This window comes from Zingiber officinale, chromosome 11A (assembly GCF_018446385.1).
Source record: "Zingiber officinale cultivar Zhangliang chromosome 11A, Zo_v1.1, whole genome shotgun sequence".
Taxonomy (NCBI): Eukaryota; Viridiplantae; Streptophyta; class Magnoliopsida; order Zingiberales; family Zingiberaceae; genus Zingiber; species Zingiber officinale.
This window is the reverse complement of record NC_056006.1, coordinates 96,755,219-96,778,453: the sequence shown is the minus strand read 5'-3', so window position 1 is coordinate 96,778,453 and position 23,235 is coordinate 96,755,219. Positions and strand designations below refer to the sequence as shown.

At 36.2% G+C, this 23,235-nt stretch overlaps 3 protein-coding genes across 4 annotated transcripts; all 3 read left to right on the top strand.

Annotated features, from left to right (window-relative positions):
- Positions 1-923: 923 nt before the first annotated feature.
- Positions 924-11,244, top strand: LOC122030868 (protein ROOT HAIR DEFECTIVE 3-like). 2 transcript variants are annotated; one of them, XM_042589916.1, is made up of 23 exons: positions 924-1,081; positions 2,150-2,299; positions 2,667-2,733; positions 2,831-2,933; positions 3,592-3,662; positions 3,762-3,825; positions 3,940-4,005; positions 4,083-4,130; positions 4,209-4,271; positions 4,337-4,393; positions 4,923-5,081; positions 5,152-5,220; positions 5,304-5,395; positions 7,329-7,407; positions 8,038-8,203; positions 8,315-8,439; positions 8,574-8,836; positions 8,930-9,026; positions 9,150-9,311; positions 9,868-9,972; positions 10,354-10,448; positions 10,524-10,620; positions 10,713-11,244. In XM_042589916.1, exons 2-23 carry the CDS (start codon positions 2,152-2,154, stop codon positions 10,947-10,949), a joined length of 2,433 nt encoding a protein of 810 aa, XP_042445850.1. In that variant the 5' UTR covers positions 924-1,081; positions 2,150-2,151; the 3' UTR covers positions 10,950-11,244. The 2 variants fall into 2 exon arrangements, with proteins under 2 accessions (XP_042445850.1, XP_042445849.1); XM_042589915.1 differs by having other exon boundaries at positions 10,524-10,647.
- Positions 11,245-11,910: 666 nt separating this feature from the next.
- LOC122031744 (mediator of RNA polymerase II transcription subunit 9-like) lies at positions 11,911-15,482 on the top strand. The gene is made up of 5 exons (XM_042590862.1): positions 11,911-12,160; positions 12,597-12,659; positions 12,797-12,877; positions 15,013-15,071; positions 15,153-15,482. Exons 1-5 carry the CDS (start codon positions 11,990-11,992, stop codon positions 15,214-15,216), a joined length of 438 nt encoding a protein of 145 aa, XP_042446796.1. The 5' UTR covers positions 11,911-11,989; the 3' UTR covers positions 15,217-15,482.
- A 357-nt stretch (positions 15,483-15,839) lies between these two features.
- Positions 15,840-22,623, top strand: LOC122031743 (chaperonin CPN60-like 2, mitochondrial). Its single transcript, XM_042590860.1, has 18 exons — positions 15,840-15,957; positions 16,040-16,061; positions 16,169-16,306; positions 17,571-17,730; positions 18,334-18,509; positions 18,822-18,917; positions 19,007-19,111; positions 19,525-19,611; positions 19,711-19,800; positions 19,994-20,074; positions 20,201-20,269; positions 20,331-20,408; positions 20,675-20,770; positions 20,841-20,940; positions 21,006-21,109; positions 21,190-21,295; positions 22,018-22,096; positions 22,182-22,623. The coding sequence occupies exons 1-18, from the start codon at positions 15,917-15,919 to the stop codon at positions 22,288-22,290; spliced, it is 1,737 nt and encodes a 578-aa protein (XP_042446794.1). The 5' UTR covers positions 15,840-15,916; the 3' UTR covers positions 22,291-22,623.
- Positions 22,624-23,235: the final 612 nt, after the last annotated feature.

Here is a 23,235-nt window from a genome sequence, read left to right as displayed (position 1 = left end):
ATCAGCGCAAAATTTTCATTAGTTAATAGTAGAACCATGTCCCTAATTCACCATCTTTTTATTTATATAGCAGGTCCGAATCTGCATTTTTAGCATGCTTTTGCCTTATTAATGCCTTCTAAATGTTGTAAAATATAATGTCCCTAATTCACCATCTTTTTATTTATATAGCAGGTCTGAATCTGCATTTTTAGCATGCTTTTGCCTTATTAATGCCTTCTAAATGTTGTAAAATATAAGTGTAAGCTATTCTGAATACTTGAACCGCCTATTATTAGCAACTTGAGACCTTCTCAACTATTGGAAGCAATATCTTTTTACTGCTGGATTCTCATTTTGATGCGTCCCTAAAGCATTTTATACATATATGCAAACCTCAAACCAGCGCACAACCTGCCACGTTCCTTTAGAAAACCAAGCATTTGACTAATCTGGCCGACACTGACATCAAGGCCAGCCGCCCACCTCGATCTTGTTGATTTGAACTCTACGCTCTTTTGGACTGCGTCCGCGTCGGAAGCTAAAAAGGTACAGTCGACGCTAACACGGACTGCACCACACGGTTAAAGTTCAACCCGGTTGGCAAAAAGCAGCGCATTTGTTGGCATTTATTAAAGAAAATTCCAACTCTAGGTCGGTGTTGGGGCGGTCCGCGTAGTAAAGCAGAAAAATCCTGAGGGATTCTAAATGGGCGGTTTCTGGGGCCTACACAAATCGTTCTCCAAACATGCTTGGAGCCCACTCCCACCGCCATACATATTTGAATGCAAGCTCGAAATCGTGACTAGGTTAAAATACCACGCAGTAATTTGAACGAGTGAGAGAATATTCGCAGTGACGTACCTTGCCGTATTTCCACCCCATCCGAATACGTATTTCTGAATAATGAATTGCCGTCTCTACAAATGAAATGGAAGGTGCGGATTTGATCGACAGGGCTTCTGCTTTTTAAGAGGGTAGGCGAAGGTCGGCGACGACGCAGCTGGATCGGTCCGCACGAGTCACGACTGCTTTCCCATCTCGTCCTTTCGTCTTTGCAGTCGATCCTCGACTCTGCCTCGATCTCCTCCGATCTCCGCCGGTACGCCTGCAAACTCTCTCCAAGTTAACTTCTCCGATCGGATCGGAACTCCTTTTTTATTTTTGTTTATTTATCAATTTATTTTTAGAATGAAACGATTCAGAGTTGAGAAAGCCGGGACTCCTTTTATTACCCGATCTAATCAGATGCAGTCCATTAGAATTGCTTTTTAGTTTTATTTTTTAAACTAATCATGGTCAGTTTAAGTTATATCTTTTTTTTTTTTTTTTCCGTTTAAGGGTTCTGGTTTGAACATCTTTGGTTTTGAGCTTTCCAGGGATTGACTCCTATTTGTCCTTTTTTTTTTTACTATGTTGATGTAGTGGCTATTACATCTTTAATTCAAGTTCGATTCGCCATTCGAGTAATGCTTTCTTTGTTGGATAACAGAAGTTCAGAAGTCGTTTAGCTTAGAGGAGGGGAATAGAAGTTGTTCTTTTACCATGTTTTTACTCTAATTATCGGGATGAAGTAGTAGCTTCTGGCTTTAACTGATTGAGCTGAGTATGTTGTCACTCTGACGGAGGGTTTTCACACAACAGACTTGCAAAGCAGGAGATTGTTATGATATATACATTACTTTCTAATCAAACACACTTCTTGGAAATATTGCTCATTTTGATTGCCTTGATCCATGCACCTTAACGAGATCTATGACCGCCAGATCACAAAGCTCGGGAAGGCTGAAATAGATAGTGAATACCTGATGAAGTGTGTTTCTTATGCATTTTGGTATGCTCATCATGATCCATGGGTAATTTTCATCAGGTTGCAACTTGCAGCTGAAGAACTGGTGCCTAATTTTCACTAGGTTACAATTTTCTTGAATTCATTCTTGACTTACTAAAGAATGAAAATATGATTAGAAAATGAACTCCACTTCAAGCAATTTTAGTGTAAGATCCAACTTGATCTCTCATTTCCTCAGAATTATATATATATAACTTAGATATTATTCATCATAGAGTCATCATCTGGTGATTTTGTCAAATTATTCTTGTCATTACACTGTCTCGATGCTATAATATTTACCCTTCCTTTTGGAGCTAACCTTTTCCAAATTGATAGGGATGGATCAAGATGGTTATTCTGTTCAACTTATTGATGGAGATGGTGCTTTCAATTTTACCGGCATTGAACATTTCACAAAGATAACAAAGATGGGTGATTGTGGATTGTCCTATGCAGTGGTCTCTATAATGGGTCCACAGAGTAGCGGTATGCATAGAGTTACTTCAAATTGATTTTAAGATTCTTTATTTTTTATGTTTTTCTTATATTACTTAGTATTTGCCTTTCGGAAATATCAGAGCTATAGCATTTTTTTTAAAAAAAATCATGGTGATTTATAATCATTTTATTTCTTTTGTTAGTCAATTTGTCTATGAAATTTATATGTAACAACGTGGACTAGCTAACATCGAAAGTTTCCAATGCATTTTTTGGGGAAAAAATTATAATACTTTGATAAAAGCATTCATATTTGATCGAGCTTGGAACTTTTTCCCTTTGTGTACATTGGCTTTCGTTTGAGTAAGTTGTGCTGAGCATTTACTTTCTTCTTAATGTGGCACCAACTTTATAGGAAAGAGTACTCTTTTAAACCATTTATTTGGTACTGACTTTAGAGAGATGGATGCTTTCAGAGGAAGGCAAGTTATAAATAGTGAATTTTATATATTCATCTCTATTTCTATAACTATATTTAATTTAATTCTGTTTACCTATGTGGACATTCATTTTCTTCAGGTCACAGACTACCAAAGGTATTTGGTTGGCAAAGTGTGCCAAGATTGAACCATTTACTGTTGTTATGGATTTGGAAGGTACCGACGGAAGAGAGAGAGGAGAGGTATGCATTTGACTAATTGACTTTACTGATTTGAGTTTTGTTGTTATGACTTTCAGAGGCACATCTTTATAACCATGGTTTGGTTGGATTTGAATTTTACACTTGAGAAAATTCTGAAAATAGTGGTTTAGGTCAATGCTGTTTAGCAATAACAGTGACAATATAAATTAGCACAAAGTAATAGCTAGAGGAACTCGGAACAATTCTTGGTGAATTTTATTCTCTTGATTCTGGTTCTAAAACATCTTTCAATTAGCTTGTTTTGCTGGCCAAGCATTATTATTATATTATTTTAAATTGTAAACACCTACTTTTACTTCTCTAATTAGTTGTACTTTTTTGGTTTAAATCAAAGATTTCTATCTTTGATGAGTGAATGAACACCTTGTACACATATTTGTATTTATGGTGATTGGTGAGAATACTAAATGGCAACATGTTCTCTGTTCAACTTCTATTTATTTATTTTATTTTTTTTGGTGGTGTAATTTCATCTGCTACATTCAGGAATAAAACACTCAAGGTAAACTCAACAGTTGTTTGTGACTTTCACCCAGTTCTTTTAGTTTTGTCTATTCTAATTCCATATTTGTTGTTTCTTTATTTCCTTGGATTATTTTGAGACTTTCAGCCTTGTTTAAGCACTTTTCTTTTGCAGGATGATACTACTTTCGAGAAGCAGAGTGCCCTTTTTGCTTTAGCAGTTTCGGATATAGTGCTTATAAACATGTGAGTCTGATGCTGAACATGTAGAATTCATTTTCATTATTCAAATTCTAAGTGTGTTTAAAATGAATGACTGATCATTTGAATCCTCCTATAACATAGGTGGTGTCATGATATTGGTAGAGAACAAGCTGCAAACAAGCCTCTCTTAAAGACAGTGTTTCAGGTATCGTTGTATTCTTCAGTTATTTGAATCTTCAATATAACTTTGCAGAATACCATTGATGTGTACTTAATTTTAGCAAGTTACTATTTTTACTTTCTCTTTTGTGTATGTCAGGTCATGATGCGATTATTTAGTCCACGAAAAACAACATTGTTATTCGTCATACGGGACAAAACTAAGGTGGTTAATTGCTTCAATCTTCCATTGCTTTAATCATTCATGAATTTTGGCTGACATCAATTGTTTTTTATGAGCAGACACCCCTTGAAAATTTGGAGCCTGTTCTGAGAGAGGATATTCAAAAAGTAAACATTACTTATCACTTTGTCAGTCTGTCTATGTTGTAATAATCTGCATCTATTGCATTAATATGTGATTTGCAGATATGGGACAATGTACCCAAACCAGAAGCTCATAAAGACACTCCACTAAGTGAATTTTTCAATGTAAGAGGTAGATTTATTTTACTATGATAAAATTGCATTTGTAACTAAATTTGATGTCTTTACAGGTAGAAGTTGTGGCTCTTTCAAGCTACGAAGAGAAGGAAGAGCTATTCAAGGAGCAGGTTTGTCATAACATAATTGAATTGTCCACATCAACATGTATTTTACCTAAATGTGTATTTATGCACGATTATAATTGAAATAGTTTATTGCTATGAAATCTATCAAGTGTTTGAAAAAAAAAAGTCATCTTAATTCATACAGCTCTTCAGTTTTAAGTCAATTTTGAAGAGACAGCAGTGTCATGATATGAGGATAACATGAAAGATATTGTGATACCATTTTTTAGAGACCTTTAAAAATTGATGGACGAAATTGTATTGCATATTCGAGCCAAGTCAAGACAGTTATGCAAGGGTGTGACTTTTTCATATCATGAAACATGCCATTTTCTCTATTGTTGCAAACCAATATTGTGATTGGCTACCCATCTTTTGTTTATCTCGCCTTATTTTGTATGAGCATCTGTATACATGTCCATTCTTTCTGTAGTCTGATATTAGGTCAAATGACATTTACATGCTATAGTTGGCCTTGTGATGTTAAGGGTTTTCTCGTATTTTTGTGTTAAAATTTGTTGAAATGTACAAGGTTGCAACTTTAAGGCAACGGTTCTATCATTCTATTGCACCTGGTGGGCTTGCTGGGGATCGACGAGGTGTTGTTCCAGCTTCAGGATTTTCATTTAGTGCTCAACAGATATGGAAGGTTATCAAGGACAATAAAGACCTTGACCTTCCAGCACACAAGGTAATTATTTGGTTTCTATAGCTTTTTACTTGTTTGATGGTCTATCTGTTTTATTTTTGATGAATTGTAGGTTATGGTGGCTACTGTACGCTGTGAAGAAATTGCTAATGAAAAATTTGCTTGCTTTAGCACTGATGAGGTGATCTTTGGCTGATGTCCCATTTGTCTATTTTTTTAGAGACATTTGTGAGAACTAATTGGTTCATGATTTCTGGATTCTAGGATTGGCTTCAACTTGAGGAGGTTGTGCAACATAGCATAGTCCCAGGGTTTGGGAAGAAGGTTTCTGCCATTCTTGACAAGTGCTTAACTGGGTAAGTGTTTTTTTATTGCCCTGCCATTCATCTACAAGGATGGAACACCAATGAATTTATAATATGATGCTTCAACATGATTTTATTTTTTTGTTGTTGAGTGAATTATACATATCATATCCTAATCTATTGTGTCTGTAAGTTTTTTTTTTTTGGCATAAACTTGTAAACTTGATAAGTTGTATTCTACAATTTAGTCTCAACTAGTTATAATCTGATACTCTCACTTACCTTATATATATACTTTTTTTCAAAGGACACACTATTTCAAGTGATTTTTTAATTGTAATGAAGTAATACATTGCATACAAAAAATCTTAAGAAATTTCATGTGCAAATTTGATGTGAGTGGAGGTGAAGTATTTTCAAAGGACACATTATTTCAAATATTTTTTTTTTTATTCTACTAAAGTAATACATTGCCTACAAAAATCTTAGGAAATTTCATGTGCAAATTTGATGGGAGTGGAAATGAACTATTGGTAATTTACTTACTGCTTATTTTGGATGTTAGTGGGAGATGAAGTGTTAGTGGGAGAGATTATCACTGCCATAACTTAACTTGAATGCAACAAATCGTAAGATAAAATTGTTACAAATTATTAAATGCCACCACAAATGGTTGAGATAAAGTTGGTACTTAGTAGGATATATTAATTAATCCTTTCATTTCAATGATTATGTCATTTCCTCCATAAGGACATTAGTTTTTCTTGGTTGAGTCAGACACCTCCTGTGAGCATCTAGTGTCCTTAGATTGTTAGCTTTAAATGATCATAGTAGTGTGCGTCTTCACTACCTTATTCGTCACTACAAGCTAGCTTGCAATTGTTTTATAGTATCTACTTTGTAATTTGTACTACCAGGAGTGTGTACTAAATAACACAACATATCATTTGTCTCAATCATCTCCATAATTATTTTCTTTCTTTCCACTGGCTTAGTCCTGTAGCCTTTACTGGCTATTGGTAAAGCTCAGTAGTGATTGGTTCTAGCCAGAGCTAGAGGAGAGGAGGAATAGAAGTGGTTAAAGAAGAAAAGATATATATACCTGTGTGCTACAACTGTGGAGTTGTAGTTTCTACTTCCCTCTCTTTTTACAAATATTTGACCAGTTTTCTGTCTCTCAGTACCTATGGTTCCCTTTTTTTTTTATCGCTTCTCCTTTCTCTTTATTTTTCAGGTCTCTTTTACTGATCATACCTTCAGCTCTCCACTCTCTTCCACACTTTCTGATATCTCACCTTCTAGACCCTCAAGATTTCAAGCAGTACTTAAACTGAATTGAAAAATAACAATGAGAGGACTAGCAAGGTTGGTGATTCTGATTCAATTTCGTTTACTTAAATTATCTATTCTTTTTCCTCTCTGCTTCCTCTGATCTATTATCACCCCCGTCAGTCATTTTGCAACACTATCATTTTTATTTGATAGCTTAAGAAGACTGGGCTGTTAAGGACTGCAAACCTGCCATGGCAAAACCATTTTTCAGGAAATACTAGATGATGCAGACTTTAATTTAGAAAATTTGATGTGTATTTGTTCATACACTTTCATGGAATTATGCATGAACTCACGATGTTTGTGTCTGTACATATAACATCTTCAATAAAATGAAAGTTATTTCACGATCTTTGCTTGAGGTTTTTATACTGTGTTGGTATGCAAGGATTGAGGTTGAAGACTATATTAATTTTAAGTCATTGCACCGAAATTTACATTTGAATCTAAAAGAATGCAATTAGTTGTACAATCTATCTATTTATTATTTGTGATGATTACCAATACTACCATTTTAAGGATGCTTGTGTTGGTTGAAAAAAGTGCATTTTATACTATGTTTCATATGCCATTTCAAAGTTTTTCACTCTATTTTTATTTCTCTTTAGTGATGTTTTTCCTTGCTATTGAATTTGATTAATTTCTCTCACAGGTACGACACAGAAGTTTTTTTCTTTGACGAAGCGGTTAGGACTTCAAAGAGACAACAGCTGGAATCAAAGCTTTTACATGTATTTTTTCTTTTTTCTTTTTTCCTTTTTCAATACAAATCCATTATCTTGTTCGTTGATGAACCTCAATTATAAAGGTCTTCTTGTCTGGGTTAGTTTAAATTTCAATTTCTTGACACCTTGCCATCTTGCTGACAACATTTTCCTACCTATGTTCATCCGGGGTTCCCTTCAAATTACTTATGCACCATTAGAACACCTTTCATCTTGATCTTACTACTAATTCTGTTAATTTTCCTCATTATATGGTTATTATTGTTGAATTACATAAACCCTTATTTGACACTACTTGACTAAAAGCACTCTCTTGGCTGATAATTTGATGGCTGATTGTTTAAATACTTCTTTTGTGTTACTTGTGTAGATGATATTTGTCAGCTTAATTGATGGAAAATACAGGATTTTTCTAGTGGAATTTTCTGTGTGCTTTTTAAGAATTGCATCTGTGGGCATAGTATGCTTAGTCATTACTTCTTATGAAAGTAAGAACTACTGTGCTTCCAGACAATATAAATTAACTATCTATGCTAATTAAGCTTGAGGAGAATAAAGAACTGAAATTTCACTGAAACATGTGCAATCATAATATGTATTATTTTGTATTTCTCGTTGATGCATTTTACTTTTCAGTTGGTAAATCCTTCTTATCAAACCATGTTGGGCCATATACGTTCAAAAAATTTAGAAGATTTCAAAGGTTCATTGGATAAGGCCCTTGAAAGTGGAGAAGGATTTGCCAGTGCTGCACTTGATTGCACTAAATCTTTTATGAAAAAGTTTGACAAAGATTGTGAAGGTATAGTTTTCGGATTCAGATATATATAATTATATATAACTACAGAAGTATCCTATCGTAAGTATGTTTTCAGATGAGTTGATGATCTGTCATTTGTTTGGGGTTTTGTAGATGCAACTATTGAGCAAGTTGATTGGGATACTTCCAAGATCCGGGATAAGCTTCGACGTGATATTGATGCTCATCTAGCTTCAGTTCGGTCTGCAAAAATTTCCCAGCTTAATGCACTGTATGAGGTATGTTAAGATTTTGTGTTTCTTTACTTTGTGTAGAGGGTTCTGGTGCTATTGTAAATTCTACTTATTTTAAACCAAAACAGATTCAAAGTTGGATGGCTATAGGTTGATGATTTCATTTTATATGATCACAGGGCCAACTTAATAAAGCCCTTGCAGAACCTGTAGAAGCTCTTCTTGATGCAGCTGCTGATGATACCTGGTCCTCAATAAAAAATCTTCTTCAGCGAGAGACTGAATCAGCAACCTCTGGATTTGCTTCTGCCCTTGCAACATTTGATCTTGACCAGGCAACTATGGATAAAATGATTGAGAGACTTAAACAATATGGAAGGTCAGTGGTTGAATCTAAGGCAAGAGAAGAGGCCGGAAGAGTTCTGATTCGTATGAAGGATAGGTAGTGCATTTTGAAAGTTTAACTTCTGTCAGATTCTGTCACGGATTTTGAAAGACGCCAGATACTTGAGTATATTCTTAATTTTGTATTCAGATTCTCTACATTGTTCAGTCGTGATGAAGACTCTATGCCAAGAATTTGGACAGGAAAAGAAGACATAAAAGCAATCACAAAAGCTGCTCGCTCTGCAGTATGATGGACCATTTTGTCTTATTTTCTTTAACATTTTTATTTACTGATCTAATACTCCTTTTCCCCTCCAATTCCATTTTAATGTTTTTTAATTAACTGAAATTTCTTGTGTATTTTTCAGTCTCTAAAATTGCTGTCTGTAATGGCTGCTACTCGCCTGGATGATGAATCTGATAAAATCGCAGAAACTCTTTCACTTGCTTTGATGGATACTTCAAACAGTGCTGTGAAAAATAGAAGCATTCAAACCACGGATCTGTTAGCTTCAAGTTCGTGGCAAGAGGTTATTAATGCTCTTCTCACTTGTACTTGGTTTGAGCACTGACATACAGAGCTAGCAAATCTAGCATTTTGCAGCTGTCATTTTTAGAATCTAATGTCTTATAGAAGATTGATTCATGTATCTGCACAAGTCATTGCTTAGCTCATTGAAAGCTTGATCATTGTTTTAAGTCAAGTCATAGTCATCGAAAACATTCACTTAAGCATGCTACTCTATAAATGCCTATGACTGGTTTGTACATTCCACTACCCAAGTTGTAGCTGTAACTTGCTCCTAGCATTATGTTTAAAGTGCAATATTTAACCCGCCTTCGATTCTTATTGCGGTGTGGTTTGTTTATAGATGCACAGAGCTATAATAACAATGGTGTTTGTAAGGACTATTATTGGCATCATTTTTCTTGCAACAATGTTCTTCATTTGACCTTGATAGCCATATTTAAGTTTGCTGAGGTTTATGCATCACTATGTCTGGTGTCTGTATTGCATTCAAATTTTAGCACACATATTATTAATAAGGCATTGTTCATATATTATTTAACTTATTCTTTGATCAGGTTCCAGCTGCAACAACTTTGATTACTCCCGTCCAGTGCCAAAATTTGTGGAGGCAATTCAAGGCAGAAACAGAATACACTGTCACTCAGGCCATTTCTGCTCAGGCAAGACTAACTGGTTATCTTGTACAAATTTTATGTTGTTTGTTTTCTCCAGCACTGAAATTATTGATAACTTATGGTTATATATATATATATATATATATATGCTGCCTAAGCAGGAGATAGGAGATTTTTGAATTTCTGGGTAGCTTAGATGACTATGATATTATTAAAAGTTCAACGACTTCCAAGCATGAATTGTACTTAATTCTTGTTCAAAATATATGTTTAACATCTTGATACTAAAATTCACAGCAATAGCCTTCGTTTACAACATAATGAATGCAATTTACTAGTTCTTTTATGCACAGAGTTGGGTTGTGGCACAATAAAACCAGCAATGTTCAAGAACTCATGACACGTGTTTTTTTTTGCTGATTTCAGGAAGCCAATAAGCGTAACAACAGTGTTTTACCTCCTCCATGGGCAATTGCTGCTATGTTAGTCTTGGGATTTAATGAATTTATGACTCTTCTTAGGTGATTAATTTACTTGGATGAATTTTAGTATTACATTCCCCAACTCCTTATAAGCTCTTGCACACTACATTGCAGAAATCCTTTGTACCTTGGTGTCATTTTTGTTGTCTTTTTAGTTGGCAAAGCCATTTGGGTTCAGCTCGATATACCCGGTGAATTTCGCAATGGCGCTGTGAGTGTGAAGTCTTTCAGAGTTCAAGTTATATTCATTTTTGGTGAAGCCGATATGTATATTGAGTCTTGACAATGTTTTTTATCTGGCAGCTTCCGGGGCTTCTCTCCTTATCCACAAAGTTTCTCCCAACAGTGATGAACATCCTTAAGAAATTAGCAGACGAGGGTCAAAGAGCTGCAGCTCCACCAGGTCAGAGGAAACAGGAAGATGATGAGTCTAAAGCATATAGGAATGGAGTACCCAGCAATGCAACCTCAGATACATCCTCTAGTGTAACCTCATCATCCGATCAAGGGTTTGAATACACAAGTCCGCTAACACAATGATGAGAAAGTAGTAGTGATGATAATACGTCTTTGATTGTTTGTTTGTCTTCGTAGCTGAAGGTTCAAGACCCTCTTATTTAGTGCAGATGCTCCATTGTTGATTGTGGTCTGAACCTATGAATTCAGTTAATATGAAGCAGATGTTGGTGTGTGTAACACAGCTTCATAAGAGAATGGAAGCGAGATTGATGCCCATTTGGTTTTTGTTATTGGCTTTGTGGCATTTGAGATGTATACATAGATACTTTTACTCTTGTTATTGGCTATTGATTACGTGTGTTACAGTTTAAGGTTATTGTTTGTTTGTTCAAGATTTACTTTTTAAGGGATAAAAAGTACTTTCTAAACTAAATGAAAAAAATTTACTAAATATAGGCGAGCTATGATCGACAGAGTCAATTGGGGGCAGGAATAATAATTTTCTACAAATGGAAAGACTCGATATTCGATCTGAATAGAAAGCAGAAGATATGGAGAAATATTTTTTTATCCGATTAAATAATTAGATATGTATATTCAGGTATGGAGGTAGGTTTAGTATAATTTTATTCATATCTAATCTTAATATCTGATTATATATATATAATTTTAATTTGTACATTCTTATCGTCCATATTTTTGGACGCTCCTGATATATCCGGGGGCTCGGATATCCGCCTTAGTCGGGACACCCAAACAGATATCCTGATGTCCGATCATGTGAAAAATATGTGCCCTGAGTCGGAACATCCAGATGGATATCCTGTATCAGACATGAAAAGTGTCCGATATATATATATATATATTTCTCCTTAATTTATTTTATTAAATATAATATTCGATGCCAATCCAAATCCGACTCATTGTGCGGATCTTTCCTAACTTTATTACGAAGCGAATTGGGCTTATTGAGACCGGTGAGCCCAACCCGTAGCAGCCCACGTTCATGAATATATCAAAAGCAATGACCAATTGGGAACCAAGGTTAGCAAATCGATCCGGAAGGAGACGAGAGGAGCCGCGGCGCAGCGAAGGGAGGCGTGTGGGTGGTGATCGCGCAAATGGATCATCAGTTCGGCGGTGGGAGCTGGATGATGATCCCGACTCAGAATCCGCTAAGTCATGACTTCCATTCACTCCAGCCCCAATTTTCGTCGCAGCAACAACCGCCGCCGCCACCGCTCCAGCAGCAGCAGCACCCGTCGTTGGCCTCTCACTTCCATCTTCTACCTGTAAGCCTCTCACTTCCTCGTTAGAACTTGGGCCTAACCGGAGACGTTCCAGAGCTTGTGGTCCGAGCTAGGAGTTCAGTAAATATAAAGTAGTTGTTAGTGTGTCATGCTGCAGCTTGACAATTGGGAACGAGATCAAATGTTCATTTGGTTTTAGTTATAGAATTTGGCTGCGTAGATGTACTGACAGAGAATTTGCTTGTTCTTTTGTACGTTGAGTCTTTTTTGCTTATTTATTCACTTAGCTGTCGATCATACGAGCGCTATAGCTCAAGTTTTTTTTTTCCCCTCCCTAATGAGGTTTCAATGGCCGAAAAAACTTTTATCATTGAGAAAATTTCTTGATCATGGAAATACGTGAATTTGCCCCGTTTGGCCATGTATAATTTGTTATGGCAAGTCATTTCTAAGTTTTTTGTAAAAAATTCTTTTGCAGTTAGTAGAACGGTTATCAGAAGCAATTGATATTGGAAACCGTGATCAACACTACGAGTCATTGGTTAGTTTTCTCTCTTTGACCTAGCAATTTCAGTAAGATGTTTTTTCATCTCGTCTATTCTCTAAAGATGAGTTAACGAGGATGTTTACCAGTCTTCTGCAGCTATCACAGCCACTTCATATTTCCTTTATTTCCAGGTTACTGAACTGAATACACAATTTAAAAAGTGTCAGCAACTCTTAGACTCTATTTCAGAAAACATCAGTTCAAAATCTATGGTGAGCAAATACAATCTTCTACAAAATTTTTGGTACATATTCTAGGCTAAATCAAAGTGATTTTCTTGGTAGAACAATTGCTGTTGGAGTGTCTTGATTATAGTCTAAAGTTGTTGATAATATTTGAATAATATGGACATTGTTATTGGCTTCCTAGAAGTAAGGGGACTTTAGCTAATGTTAAATTGTTGCATTATCTTTACATGACCACACGGATCATGAGTTATTGATTTATGTAGCATTGGTGATAAAAATATCATAATAATTTTATACAAAATCATTGATGGATATAGGGGTGTTGAGTTGGCTAGAGGGTGGCAGATTTATTACAATGGGATAGGGATTAATTCCTGACGAGTGCATACCCTTGGGAAAAAACTCCTCCCACCTAGGGATAGGCAATGGGGTGGGGCGGGAGCAGGTTTGCCCTCCCCATCCCTGCCCCCGAAATATATCCCCGCCCTTGAACTCATCCCCATCTAATCGGGGAATCCTCATCCCCGTCCCCGTCCCCGTCCCCGTCCCTGCGGGAATTAAATCCCCATCCCCGCTTTAAATGCCCATTGACCTCACGAGGTTGGAGATGGGGGTTCCCCGATTAAAAATCATAAGCTTTTCCTATATTGGGGCAGGTTTGGTGATAGGGATGCATTCCCATACCCACCCTCGAACCCGAACCCGAACCCATACCCAAAATGTCTCCCTAAACCTACCCCCATTTTGGATTTTTCCCATGGGGCCCCAAACCTGTGGGAAAAATTGTCATCCTTATTCCCACCCTCTAGCCACTTGATGGTCGCTATAAGCTGACCCTGTGATTTACCTCCCTTCACATAGCCTTGGGACGGATTGTGAGGGATGCCTGGGGTGATCGTAATTACCATTGATGGATATACTGTAATCACCCTGTAATAATATGTGGCATAACTTGTTTAATCCCTACCCAATTGTAGTTGTGAAACCTATGTAGTTTGATTGTTGAGATATCTTTTTTCCAATGAAAGGCAAATCTTGTAACTATACATTAATATTGGATATAATGGAGAAGCATATGAGCATATATTTTCATTTAAGCTAAAGGTGCAAATATGGATTTTTCTGTGGATAATTTCATTTAATCTGCTCCGAAATTGATAAGAATCTTGGGAATTTTCCATCTGTTTAGCATTTTGCTGAACACATTGGCCAGGCACATAAGAGGCGACTAAAAAGATTATTTCAGGAGTAGTGGCCCTTTTCACTCTAGCATTACCATACACATTATATGCTGCCAAGTGTCAACTTATTTCATCTTCCTTTCTTTCTAATTATAATTTGTGCTACCTCTAATTGCAATGTGTGTCCACTTGAATGGATTTGTTGACAATTCCTATAATGTTTATGATTAACATGACCTTAGGTTCTTGGCTCCTAATTGCCAAATCATTGATGTCAGAGTTCCTAGACAATTAGTCAGTGAATTCCCTGTACTCAGGAGTAACCGAAGAAAAACTAAGAATCAATAATAGATAGAATTTGATCTAATTGCCTATCTTGTGTTCCAACTTTCAAGTGATAAAGAGAAACATCTTATACACTGTAAAAACAAATACATGCTTGAAATAGAATTTGTATTATTTGGAACTTTCAAGTTCTTATATTCACCAATCTTGTAAAGCAGCTGTATCAATATATTCTGAGGGATCACATTTATTGCTCGCTAGTAATCTTTACTATTGGTTGTAAGGCATAATTCTGGTTGAAGACCTAACCTTACCTAGCTAAGGCTAAGCAGGCTCAGCAAGATGCAGGCAGGGTGTTCATGTTAAATTGCTTCAAAGGCATGTCAAATGATGTGTTCTTTCATAGGGACCTCTATATCCTGACAGCTCCTATTAGTCCATGTTTTTTTTTCTCTATAATAAAACTCTTCCTATTAAATTGTTTCAAATGATGTTTTTGTGCAAACATCATTGATCATAGAATAAAAAAAAGAAAGTTCCTTTATTCTTTCCGTGTCTGTACTTCTATAAGCTAACATGATTCCTTGTTTTGACTGATCTAATTGTGCATATGGAACTGCTCGTTTTCCTTTGATCTATACTTTTGGTTCGTTACTTTTAATCTCTTTTTTTTTTTTTTTTTGTGCATCCAAGACTGTTGAAGGACAAAACCAAAAGTTGGAAGAAACTAATCGACAACTTGGTCAAAGGAGGTCTGAAGTTTCTTTCAAGTCATCAAACGTTTCTAATCTCATTTAACTTACAAATCCTGGCTGTTGCTTGTTTTTTATCAGGGATCTGATTATGAAGTATAGAAGTCATGTGGAAGATCTGGTTAAGCCCGAGAATAGTAGATGACGGCACTTCCATCTTTTGATGGCTGACCTAGACATGCCAATTTGTGTAAGCTAACATATTTTGAAAAAGCTGCCTAATGCCATTCTTGGCAATGTGGTTACTAAGATTTTGTAGACCATTACAATCTCTTCATCATTTGAGACCAAAAGGCTTACATTACAGAACAGAGATGTGTTATGATATTCTTAGTGTTTGCTTACAGAGATGTGCTATGATATTCAGTGATTAATTCTAAGACTGAAGTCTCTGATCAGTAATTTGCACAATTTCAATTTGTTTCTGTCCTATATTTGTATTTCTTGTTGTACATGTCTGATTAACATGAAGCAATATGCCGTAAATTAAATATTTAAAAAGTATTTTGTATTAAATTTTCTTCCTAAACAACCTCTTATCAGAGTAACAGATTGCTCAAATAAGATAAAAAAGATAATTTAGATATAAAATTTAGAATAAAACAGTTTTAATTTATAATAACAAAAACCTTTTAATTTTTAGTATTTCTGCTGACTTCTATGATAGTACTGGAGTGGACTCGGACTGAAGTCCACTACAGTGCTTTAAATGGGCTTAAATGGGCTGTAAGGCCCACGATAGATCGTCGTTGGACATGCTCTACTTAATATAAACCCCAAACCCTCGAACTGAACGCGAGGCTGGCGTGCTTTGCTGTTCCGTTGCTTCTCACTTCGCTTACGCCATGTATCGGGCAGCCGCCGCCGTCGCTTCCTCTGCGCTCAGGTCCGCTCTCGTACTTCCCCTTCTTCCTTCTCTTGCTTTCGCAACCTTTCCTGATCTTTTTTCACTCTTGGGCGTCGACCAGGCGATCCTCGTCGTGGAAACAGGTACGTTTCGACCGGTTGCATTTATGACCCGACGTATTCTTCCTTCCATCGTTGTTGAATTCCTTTTGGTGGCTGTAATACTGGGATGAAATGGAATGCTTAAAAAGATTGGGAATGGTGGTGGAATTGTTTTCGCACGGAGCTACGCTGCAAAAGACATAAACTTTGGAGCAGGAGCTCGGGCTGCAATGCTACAAGGAGTCAGCGAACTCGCTGAGGCTGTTAAGGTTACCATGGGCCCCAAGGTACCATTTCGTTGTGTACGGTTGCACTTCTCCGATATAAGTTTTTATTTATTACGACTTGGCAATTACTAATAATTGGAAATTGGTTTGGTCCATGGACATAAATACACGAATGTTAATTTGAGCATATATGAATGTTAAGTCTTATAAGACTAATAAGTAATAAGGGGTCATTGGCTAAAAAGGTAGGGATCATTAATCCTCAATTTGTGGATTATGAATGAAGACCGGAATGAGGGTTGTACTTAATTAGTAATCAAATTTTGAGCTCAGTTAGATAGATTATCATATTTCGCAACCGAACTACCAAGGAGGATAATATCCATGGATGTGTTGCAGCACCAAACAGATGAGGAACATGTTATGTGGACACTGAACAGGTGACATAGAGGGATACACCTCATGCACACTGTAGGGGCAGCGCCAAGGGCATGTGCCTAACACGCACCAAACAGGCAACATTAGGTGAGTGTACCTTGGTCACTTGAACTTGAGTGGATGCCTCGCTGCTTGAACTTGGTACATTTGGTGGATGTCGTAAGCATTTGAGTATGACAATGTTGACTTAAATAGAAATGGTTCAGCTCTTGCCTCAACTGTATCATTTAGTTGAGAGGGTGTGTCAGTATCATGAATGATTTAATGACCGATGACATTAAGTCAGGGACAAGTATGCCTGAATGGGTGTGTTGACAAACCTGAATGGGTGCATTGACTAATCCAAAAGGGTGCATTGACCAACTAGTCGTGACCTATGCCGTCATACCGATGACTCCATCAAACTGATCCACCGGCTAGTCGACAAGTTCGTTGTCCAACCGGTGCTAGTTGGATTGACAATGACAAATTCCAACAACATTAATTGCCCCAAATAGATACTGATTTGGTGGAATCTAGGGATTACAGGATAAAGGGAAAGTTTGTTGAGGTTGATATAGTTCTTGTTCTTTTCATAGAATTCATAATTTTCAGTTTCATAACAAGAGTATAGCAATTCCTTCTTAAGTATGTTCTGATTGCTTGCATGTCTCCTTCACTGTGTTTAAATTTATGGTTTGTGAGGTGGATTGGGTATTAGTTATGTCGAAGACATATAGCCGATGAATTATTAAATAGTAAATCAAATTGGGATGGATGCTTGTTTGCTACATCTTTCTAGTTTCTAATATAGCATAACTTCACCTAACAATCATTCCACTAGCCTGTAAAGCTAATGCAAGTAGTGATGTGTTATGTGGTATTCAGATCAGCTTGTCTTGTGCAGGGTCGGACTGTGATTATTGAGAAAAATCGAGGAGATGTGAAAGTTACAAAAGATGGGGTAACCGTTGCCAAAAGTATTGAATTTAAGGAGAGATTTAAAAATGTTGGTGCAGATCTTGTGAAGCAAGTTGCTAAGGCCACTAACTCTGCTGCAGGAGATGGTAATGTTGGATATATATATATTTCTAAGATTCTGCATTTTAATCTTATTCTCTTTTTGTTGTTAATCCTCTATTTGTCTTCATTATTGCCCAATTAACCATGGGCAATCATTTGAAGTTGATTCTAAGTGATGAGAAATATTATCTTTTGAAGTGAATACACAAATGTTGGCATCTCTTTTCATGGAATATATTCTCAAAATTATACTTAAAATGAAGAATATAACTAGGATCTGACTCAACCATTTGGGAAACTTTCAAGAAAAAATAACCTTTAAAGTTTATTCTAGCTGTGTAACTTTGACAAACTTCAATGATTTCATTGACATTTCTCTTCATATTAGACTACTTTGTTCATTTGCAGGAGCTTTTAATGTGGTGAACATGATGTTATCACTTGTTGTCATATCTGATACATTGTTTTTCAATATATGCATTAGCTTGTGGACTAAACCTGTCCAAGTTTTGAGGCTATTTCTTTGTATTCAGCTATGAAGTGATTTGTACTTTATAATGAATCATGTTCATGGTTTAGCTTCTAAAGCATGCACTGAGATGGGAATATAACAAACAGCATTAAATTCCAAGTTTGACTGACAACAGGTACAACTTGTGCGACTGTTCTAACTCAAGCAATACTAGTTGAAGGTTGCAAATCAGTGGCAGCAGGGGTTAATGTCATGGACTTGCGTCGTGGCATTAATATAGCAGTTGATGCTGTTATTTCTCATTTGAGAAAACAAGTCTGGATGATTAGTAGTTCAGAAGAAATTACTCAGGTGAATAGCTTTCTCATGATAGATTCTTTGCTGTCATATTGATTATTTTACATTCTCATAAATGATAGTTCATATTTTTTTAATGAATTATCTTGTTTTAGCCTGCCTAATGAATTTTGTTTGCCTACTGTTTAACTATAATATTACTACCAAGATAAATATCCATGAAGTACATTCTTAAAAGTTTTCTCTAGTATCATCAGTTTCAGTTCTTAGATTGCATACTGCTATTTGATGCTTCATGTTTTTCAATTATCTTTTGACATCCACATGCCTATTGTTTTTGCTAGTCTAATTTAACGCACGTAATAGGTTGCTACCATTTCTGCAAATAGTGAACGAGAAATTGGTGAATTGATTGCTAGAGCGATGGACAAAGTTGGAAAAGATGGAGTCATCACTGTCTCTGTGAGTACCTGTTAAATTGAAACATAAACATACTTCACAGTTTAAACTTAATCAAAATGCTCAGAACTTCTGGTGTTTCTTGCTGCAAGGTTGGAAATACATTAGAAAATGAGATGGAGGTGGTGGAAGGAATGAAACTTGGAAGGGGTTACATATCACCATATTTCATTACGGATGTAATGACCCAAAAATGTGTGAGTGCTTTGAGATCCTTCATTTCTGCTAAGATATATTTCTATTGTGGTAAAACATGACCAGTACAGCTCCATTCAAGAATTTGCATAAATGAAGTGCTTGCCTTGAATCTTCAAGTAAGATACTCTTAATGGAGGAAGAAGTTTGGCAAACTTAACAATATGATTACATTTCTCAGATTGACTAGTCTACCCATGTGATTCAGAAATCTTATGTTGTCAGTCTTAAATATACTTTTTTTTAGACTCATGTTTGGTATCATTTCACAGAGCAAATGTACTCCACTGCCAATATTACTGTCAACTTTTGATTTCTGTAATATCATTTTGGAAGTGAATTGGTTGTGAGTTAGTAAATTAGAAGTTGCATTACTTGTTCTTTACTAATTTTCGCATGAAGATAATGTTTCCAGGAGCTAGAAAATTCACTGATTCTTATTCACGATAAGAAGATTTCAGACATGAATTCTCTTTTACCAGTATTGGAGATTGCTTTGAAGGTAATACTACTATGATTCCCCTTATTAATTTGTCAAATGATTGCATAAGAAAAATCCTAGCTAAGCAAACTAAGATGCTTGCTTTTATGTGTATTTTAGACAAAAAGATCACTTCTAATTGTTAGTGAGGATGTTGTAGATGATGCTCTAGCTATGCTGTTGCTGAATAAGCGCCGGGCTGGTCTTAAGGTAATAATAATTCAAATCAACCAAAATAAACATGCACACCACACTTTACTCTCTTGTCCAACAGTTCTTACATCCTTTTTTTTGTTGGCAATACATTCTGTGTTACACTACTTGACCTTGTGTTGCAAGTTGGAATTATTTTACTATTATTCGAAGCTTCTCTATTATAAACTATTAGCCTCCTAAATTTTAGGTTTGTGCTATTAAGGCCCCTGGTTTTGGTGAAAATAGACGTGCCAATTTGGAGGATCTTGCCATACTTACAGGAGGGGAGGTTACATGTTTCTCTTGGTTTCCAAATTACATGATCACTATAATAGATTCCTAGTTTTTCAAAAAAAAAAAAATTCTGTACACTGGTGCTGAGTGCATTGCCTTATTTTAGTATCTAAACTTGCAGGTAATTACAGAGGATCGTGGTCTGAACCTTAGCAAAGTCAAACTAGAAAAACTTGGTACAGCTAAAAAGGTTTGTAATGATTTGCGTGAAATACTGTCTACAGATAAAACTAATTTTTTAACTCTTTTAGGTAACTATCTCTCTTGATGATACTATTATTCTACATGGTGGAGGTGACAAAAAACTGATTGAAGAAAGATGTGCAACGGTAATGATTTTTTTTCTTCTAATATTGTAAAACTGTTAAAGAATATCTGGCCATCATTTTGGATTCCTTATCCAGTCACATCTCAAGTAGGCTGGTGTAGGTTGCATTTTCTTATTGCATTAGTTTCACTAGAATAATTGCTTGATTTCTTTATGCCCACTAACTAAACTTTTTCATGTAACCAAAATATTCTCTTGTAACCTACAAGTGTAGCTTAGGATTAGTTGTGACTGAATATTTAAGACTGTTCTTGTACGTTTCTACAGCTTAGAACAGCAATCGAGAAAAGTGCAGCTTTGTTTGATAAGGAAAAAGCACAAGAACGTTTGTCAAAGCTCTCTGGAGGAGTAGCCATTCTTAAGGTCTGTTTGATGAAATTTATAGTAGTTTTGTTCCATTTTTGAACACCACTTCATGCTCATCAATTTGTAGATTGGTGGAGCAAGCGAGGCTGAAGTTGGTGAGAAAAAGGACAGGGTTAAAGATGCTCTAAACGCTGCAAGGGCAGCTGTGGAAGAGGGAGTTTTACCAGGTAACATTGCCCTTGTGGGAAAACATGCCCTTGTTATGATGGTCTTACCTGATTTGTGTCCATAGGTGGTGGGGTTGCTCTCTTGTATGCTGCAAAGGAGCTTGATAAGATTCAAACATCCAATGATGACGAGAAAATTGGAGTTCAGATCATTAAAAATGCTCTAAAGGTCCTTACCCGTATGATTTGTGTGTCACACTGTAGTGTAACCGGTGACATATTTCACTATCTGGGCTTGGTTGTTTGTAGGCACCTACTTTGACTATTGCTGAAAATGCTGGTGTTGATGGTGCATTAATTGTTGGCAAATTGCTTGAACAAGAGAATCTGAATTTAGGATATAATGCTGCTACAGGTTTGTGTTATAGTACCTTTTAGCTCTGTTATTTGGTAAATACTTAATACTACCTAGAATCATTGGCGATAATATGAGACACTTTTTTAATCAAAATTTGCTTTTAAAAGTATCTATTTATTTTCTTCTATAACTTAGAAATGTGATAAAGAAACCTTGTACATCTATTACTCTATCCATCTTTTGCTATCTTCAAATTCTTTAGGTTTCGATCTTCAAATTGGTATATTGTCTAGGTTAAATGCTGCACTGAGGTAGACACCAAATTTTCATGGTATCTCGTATCAATAGACTGATTGGTCTATTCTCCAATTGATTTCTCTATTTTTCAGACACCAAATTTGTTGCATATATGGTGTTGCTTTCATCCTTGTCTGTATTACTGGTTGGAAGGATGTTTTTATACCTTCGGCCCTGGATTGGCTGTTTAGTTCTAATCCTAGATATCAAAATGGAATTTGTAAATATTCATTTCATTATCCTGTCATTCTGAGATTCATTTGTTGATGGTTTTGAGGTTACAAACGTACCTGTAAAGCTTCTTGCATTAATTATTAATTACCATCAAGAAAGTATACCCCTATAGCCTATAGAAGTTTGGAAAAGGTTGTAAAACTGAATGCGTCCATCCCAAGTGACCTTAATTACCAGCTAATGTTCCTTTTCTGTGTGTTCTGTTCTTAAAAATTATAGTAAGATGTTTGTCTTGCTTGCTGCTGCAGGTGAATACGTTGACATGGTAGAGGCTGGAATCGTTGATCCCCTAAAGGTCATTAGAACTGCATTAGTTGACGCTGCCAGGTAAAAAGAATCCATTTGTATACCTGATGTGCTGATCATCAAGCAGTGTCTTGAAACGTACCTGACTTGGCAACTTTGATGGCAGTGTTTCCGTCTTGTTGACAACAACTGAAGCAGCAGTTGTTGAGCTTCCTGATGGGAGAAGTGGTCGACCAGTCAGCCGCATTCCAAGGATGGATGACATGGATTTGTGAAAGAAAGGAGTTTCATCCAAACACAGGTACATGACCTAAAAGAACAAGGGGGGAAAAACCATGGCCAACTTGTGAACTAATGGAAGAGTCCGATAGCGTTAGAGTCAGACAAGTGCTTGTATGTTGTATGGGGCACTGTAACCATTCCTGTTGTATTGCGCTGGTGTTTGCTTGCGCCTTTGTTTTTTCTCTCGTTTCGGCTGAGCATTTTGTGATATTCAAGGATGAACTTTTGAACTTTTGAGCTGGTGGCAATAAAATGCAAGCAAACAAAGACATTGGGGGTGCTCTAATGGATCGTTTTGAGTAATCAATGTCATAGTGTTGGCATCATTTGGTTTTCTCAATATCTATACAATAGATTGAGAGATTGAGGTGACAAATCGGAATGGGAATGAGATTGATAGTATTGTAGAATAGGAAATAGGAATGAGTATGAGCATGAATATCATTTTTTTAAATAATATTTTGTTAGAATGAATCAAAAATTTGTTTTTACCCTTAAGAGGAAAATAAGATAAAAATTAGATGTGTAAGAAAAATATAAGAGAAAAAAATAGAGAATTTGTGATGAGTAAGAATGAGGAGAGAAAAAATGTGATGAGAAAGATTAAGGAGAAAGTGCGATGAGAGTGTATTCGTCTTTTGCCACATAAAAGTGAATACACTCGCTTCCTTCGCCCTCGCCAGCTCGTTCCAGGATCAACACGGTGGAGGTAAATCGTGGTGGCTGAGAAGGCAAGTGGCAAGTGGGGTGAGTTTACACAGATTGTAAGGATTTATGCCCCATTAACCCTAAGATTCGATCCCAAAATCTTATGTGGCAATCAACCTGTCACTTACCAACTCAGCTAAACCTGTGAGGACAAAGACAGGGAAAATATGATGAAAGAAAATGAGGAGAGATAGTGTGAGGGAAGAGAAAGCATGATAAAAGAAAATAAT